The sequence below is a fragment of the Adiantum capillus-veneris genome, chromosome 18 (assembly GCF_014529385.1).
Source record: "Adiantum capillus-veneris isolate H3 chromosome 18, ASM1452938v2, whole genome shotgun sequence".
In the NCBI taxonomy this organism is placed as follows: Eukaryota; Viridiplantae; Streptophyta; class Polypodiopsida; order Polypodiales; family Pteridaceae; genus Adiantum; species Adiantum capillus-veneris.
Window position 1 is genome coordinate 5,401,152 of NC_140948.1, and position 5,783 is coordinate 5,406,934.

The 5,783-nt window shown below is 40.3% G+C and overlaps 1 protein-coding gene across 1 annotated transcript; it reads right to left on the minus strand.

Annotated features, from left to right (window-relative positions):
* Positions 1–2,071: 2,071 nt before the first annotated feature.
* Positions 2,072–3,377, minus strand: LOC147435176 (uncharacterized). The gene is made up of 3 exons (XM_086487905.1): positions 3,010–3,377; positions 2,862–2,936; positions 2,072–2,260 (listed from the first exon to the last, which is right to left on the minus strand). The coding sequence occupies exons 1-3, from the start codon at positions 3,121–3,123 to the stop codon at positions 2,204–2,206; spliced, it is 246 nt and encodes an 81-aa protein (XP_086344031.1). The 5' UTR covers positions 3,124–3,377; the 3' UTR covers positions 2,072–2,203.
* Positions 3,378–5,783: the final 2,406 nt, after the last annotated feature.

The following is a 5,783-nucleotide window of genomic DNA, read 5'->3' on the forward strand; positions in this document are numbered from 1 at the left end:
TCACAGAAGACTCAACAATGGCTGCATTTGTAGTGGAACCAGCATTTGCAGTGGAACCACCCTCTTTCTTCTTAGCCTGTTTGGCCTTCAACTTAGGACACGACTTGATCAAGTGATCATTGGCTTTACAATAATGGCAACGCATCTTCTTTTTGCCTTTATCACCAGAATTGCTAGACGAAGTACTGCCAACAGAAGCATTAGGAACATAATTTTTGCCACTCGCAGCAGAACCATAAGAAGTGGCTACATTACTGTTACAACCCTTTCTTTGAGAAGCAATAAAAGCCTGTTCAACTGCACGCTGCTTAGTCTTGTTTTTTCTAGAAAGTGACTCTTGCAACAGCAATGTGAATAATGCATCAAACTTGACAACTTCAGGATTTCCTTGGGTCATCAGTCTCCAAGTACTAGCCAAAGTCTGGTAGGAATCTGGTAAGGCATCAAGAATAGTCTGCACAAGGGAACTGTCTGAAATGATTTCACCTGCAGAAATAAGCTGCTCATTGATATCCTTGACACTAGCAAGGAAAGTGTCCATATCATCTGCCTCATGCATAATCTTCGACTCCAGCTCTTTACGCAGCAAAGCAATTTTAGCCTCATTGCGGCTTGCATAAAGACCTGCTAAAATATCCCAAGCCTGTTTTGTAGATTTTGCTGAACGGATTTGAGGAACAATGGTGCGCTTCACAGACAACGCAATCAATGCATGAGCCTGCACATCCTTAACATCCCAACGAGCTTGTTCTGCCGTAGGCAAAACAACTCTAACAGCTGCAATCCTTGCAGCAAGACCTGCAACATCCTCAACATCGCCTACATCCTCAGAACCAGGACGTACATCAATGCCCTGCACAATGTTCCAGACACCCTTTGACACAAGAACATGTTGCATCATATAAACCCACAAGGGTAGTTGTCCCCATCCAACCTGTCCTCAGTAACAAACATCTTGAACACATCTGTGTTCTTGTTGTCAGCCATGGTAAATGCTGCAGCTGATGTGAAAACTGCCCGAAAATAGGAGAAACAGAGCGGGAACAACTTGTGCTATATAGCACAAACCGTAGAAGACTTTAAGGCACCTGTTATGCAGAAAATGGCACTAACAGAAATTCTACACAAAATGACGAAATAGCCTGTGCAGTACTACCTGTAGTGGAAACGGAGGCCGAAATGAGCCCAAATCAAAATTCTGAGCAGACCAAGCTCTTTGAGCTTGCCCAAAATTTTTATCGACTTGCGAACGCTCGCCAAAGCTCACTGAAATCGGAGAAAGTGAGCATTCTGATTTCAGTGAGCAGGCTTGTGCTTAAGCAGCTGGCGACTAAGCCCGGGAGGATGTGACCTGCTCTGATACCAATTGTTGGAATTAGGGTTGCAGAGAAACACACACAGCTTGGAGAAGACGAAGGAAGCTCAAGACACACAATTGAGAGTGTGTTACTTAGTGTGCAATGGAAAGATGGATAGCCCTAGAGTGATGGGCGTATATACAATGCACGGGGGAAAAAAACCTCCTAAAGAGGGAAAAAATGCCCCGGCGGTCCTAGTGTGTTCACACACATCACTACCACATGTATATGGTAACATAAAGCAATGACTTGAGAAAAGTTCCTCTATTTATTCATGACATTAATGCATGTGTGGATAACTTGGATGGCTCAAAAGTTGCAAAGATATATGAACTCTCCTCTAGGATTAAATACTCTAAAAATGATTGATCACTAGCTCCTTTTACACCTGCTAGTTGGTAGATGCACAGCAGAGCAGCTGCAAGGTTCAAGGCTTTGTGCACTGCTTTGGAGAACTATAACTTCATGATAGCAAAGGAGATAGTATTGAATGTACCAGAAGCTGTGGCCATGGATAATGGGCTGCACGAAATGACAAAGATGGTGGAGAATAGGGTTCTCAATTACAATTACGAGAAAGCAATTTGTGTACTCACCCATAAGACAGTATAACCATCAACCTCATCCCACGTATGCTCCCAACACAATAACAAAAGCAAAACTTGTGTTTCCATAAACAAATCAAATAGTAGGAGAAGCAGGAGAGAGTGACCTTAAATGTCCAGCAAAGCTCCCAAACTAGCCCTTCTTGCATAGGATTCACTTCAGAGATTGTTGTTGATGATGTGATCAACCCAGCAAAGCTTCTTGGCAAGCAAAATACTCAGACGATGGAATGCAACAACTCAATTTCCACCATCCTTGAGAGCGTTTAGCAAAATTTGGTTCATCGCACCATTGTCCTACACACACAGTTGGCGTACATAACATCATGTAATGAAAAAAACACCATCTACAAAGATTCTCCCAGAGGAAAATAGACATGCATGATATTCATGTGTAAAGCAAACCCCTTCTCCCTCTAATCAATTTTTGCACACCAAAATTTTTTGACAGGATAAAAGAATAACATAATTCTGCATAACCTCGGCAATTCCCATAGCAAATAAAGGACTAGTCCTCCCACATCCATTACAATTATGTGCTCATAGACTCTGCCGATATAGACCTATGTATAGCCTAGGAAGCCAAGTTGTGTGCTAGGAGTATGTTGCTCGCTACTAGCATGTCTACCATCACTTGATCCTTCATAATACATTTACCCATCAGTATCAAGTACTCACGGCTGCCCTTTTGGAGCAATTCCATCATGTTTCCATGACAAGGAGCACTTAGAAAGACATGGTGCTCAGGCCGGTATCCACATCAAAAGCATCATCATAATCTGCTCAACTAAAGAGGAGGGACAGTGAGAGCAGCATAGGCAACTGGGATCTAGATGAAACCTATGGAGGTTAATTGACAGTGAGAGAAGCAAGGCAGATCATGGGATCCAGAAGAAACCTTGTCTCTTCTATCATGCTTATCAATCAAGCATTCCTCTGCATTTGGCTGCTTGCCACGACCATTTGGAGGATGCTACCCGAGAGGGCCATGAAGCCATGCTAATCGATCATGCGTTCCTCTGCATTTGGCTGCTTTCCACGACCACCTGGAGGATGCTACCCGAGAGGGCCATGAAGCCATCGTTTAGGAGCTGCTCACCAATAGTCTTGCCATACAGCAAGATGAAATAGGCTGTAACATTGTTGATATTGTAGATCATGATGGATTGCTGGCATTGCACATGGCAGCTCGGTCATAGCACGCCGCCGTCATAGAGAAGCTCGTCCAATCGGCTGCTAATGGAAAAAATTGGGTTGAGAAAGAGTTCATGAAAAAGGCCCCTTGGATAATGTATCATGGTGAGATGTATAGATTTTGACGACCCAAGTTGTTTGATTCTCTCTTCTTCCAGACATCTCTGTTGCATTTTGCTGCCAGAATGGCCATGACGCGGCCTTGAGACAGCATGTAGCATCGGCATGCATTTATGATTGGATGGAGGTGCGAAAGAAGGAGAAGTCACTACAACAGGTCACTTGAATTCCGGCGTCACTGGCGGGCGTTGATATATGTGTGTGTATTCATGGAGGGAGTTAGGTTTTTTTTTAAAAAAATTGATTTTCAAATTTTCGACGCTTTTCTTTCGACGTCTATTCTGACGGCAGCGCGAATGCACATATCGACACCTGTACCGACAACTGTACCGACGACACCTGCAAAAATCAAAACCGCGGGCTTTCTTTGCGCATTTCTTTTAGTTCTTGCGCGTTTTCTCAAGCTCTCCTCTTCCCCATCTCTCATAGATCTGCTGCGATGCACACCATCGGAGGTGCTAATCTTGCTTGTGGGTTAGCGTATAACACTAAAGTAAGATTGTTTTCATGTTTACTTGTAGATTTATGGTTTAGAGTTTAACTTGTGTTTGTGTGTACATTTTTGCAGGTTCTAAGACTTTTACAATAACTTTCATTGCTCAAATATGACAAATATGAGTGCTCAAACCTATAAATACATATTAAGTTTATTTAAATTACTTTGTATATTAAGAAAAGAAAATTTCATGCTTTAAACTTTCAATGTTTTAAAAGAAATTAGGATTTGTTATGTGAAATTTCATTTTAAATTATGAAAAAAATTGTTTTGAATTTTTTTATTTATTGAATTATGTCGTTTTTCAAATTATGGAGTTGATGAGGTTTTTGTTTTGGGTTAAGTTTATGTTATATGTTAAGTTAGATTAGGTTAGGTTACGTTAAGTTAAGCTACGTTGTTAAGTTACGTTATACGTTATGTTAAGTTAAGTTATCGTATACGTTAGGTTATATTAAGTTAAGTTAGGTTAAGTTAAGTTATATTAAGTTAGGTTATGTTAAGTTACGTTAAGTTAAGTTATGTTATCTTATATGTTAGGTTAGGTTAAATTAATCTACGTTAGGTTATGTTATGTTAGATTAGGTAAAGCTACATTAGGTTGAGTTAGGTTAAGCTATGTTCGACAATATAGAAAGCCATAGAGCTAAGCAGCCCTAAAAACAACACAATGCAGATCCGTTTGGCAAAACGAAAAGCAATAGAGCTTGCCCACAATGCAAGCTCTATGGCTTTCCGTTTTGCCAACGGCTGGCCATTGTGTTGTCTATATGTTTGCGAGCGATTTTCAAGCGCTAAAATTGCCTCGTGTCCTTAAAAACAACACAATGGTGATCCGTTTGGCAATACGGCAAGTCATAAAGCTTGCCCACAAGGCATATGCATTGTGGGCAAGCTCTATGGCTTGCCATATTGCCAATGGCGATCCGTTTGGCAATACGACAAGCCATAAAGCTTGCCCACAAGGCATATGCATTGTGGGAAAGCTCTATGGCTTTCCATATTGTCAATGACTCGCCATTGTGTTGTCTATATGTCTGCGAGAAATTTTCAGGCCATAAAATCGCTTCGCAACTCTAAAGACAACACAATGGTGAGCCGTTTGCTAAATTGGCAAGCCATAGAGTTTGCCCACATCACATATGCATCGTGGGCAAGCTGTATGGCTTGTTGTTTTGCTAAACGCCTCACCATTGTGTTGTTTTTATGTTAGGTTAGGTTTAGGTTATAGGTTAGGTTATGTGAGATTATAGATCAGGTTAAAGCTATCGACAACATAATAGTCGAAAAAATATAAACGGACTTCGAATATGACTCGTGTACTTCTAAAAACGCAAAAACGGGCTTCGGTTAGGTTAGGTTATAGGTTAGGTAATGTTATAAGTTAGGTTACATTAAGTTAGATTAGGTATAGATTTGACGTTATGTTAGATTATAGGTTAGGCATAACGATTATAGGTTAGGTTAAAGCTAGCGTCAAATTAATAGTGAAAAAAACGCAATCGGACTTCGAAGATGACTCGTGTACTTCTAAAAACGCAAACGGACTTCGGTTAGGTTAGGTTATAGGTTAGGTAATGTTATAAGTTAGGTTACATTAAGTTAGGTTAGGTTTAGGTTTTATGTTAGGTTAGATTATAAGTTAGGCATAACGACTATAGGTTAAGTTAGAGCTAGCGTCAAATTAATAGTAGAAAAAACGCAAACGGACTTCAAAGACGACTCGTGTACTTCTAAAATCGCAAAAAAACTTTGATTAGGTTAGGTTATAGGTTAGGTTTAGGTTATAAGTTAGGTTACATTAAGTTAGGTTAAGGTTATGTTATAGGTTATGTTAGATTATAGGTTAGGTTAGAGCTAGCGTCAAATTAATGGTAGAAAAAATGCAATCGGACTTCAAAAGTGCACACAGACTTCAAGAATTTTAATATATAGTCATTGACCAATAAAGACAAGATTATTATCATGTGGTCCTAATCTCCATGCACCTCTAAACCGAGGTGTGCGGGG

Coding starts and splice junctions, on each gene's coding strand:
- LOC147435176 (XM_086487905.1), bottom strand. CDS start 3,123: ATGATCTACAATATCAACAATGTTACAGCCTATTTCATCTTGCTGTAT. Junction 2,937..3,009: donor TCTCGGGTAGCATCCTCCAG/GTGGTCGTGGAA, acceptor CCTCTCGGGTAG/CATCCTCCAAATGGTCGTGG. Junction 2,261..2,861: donor AGCATGATAGAAGAGACAAG/GTTTCTTCTGGA, acceptor CTGTGTGTGTAG/GACAATGGTGCGATGAACCA.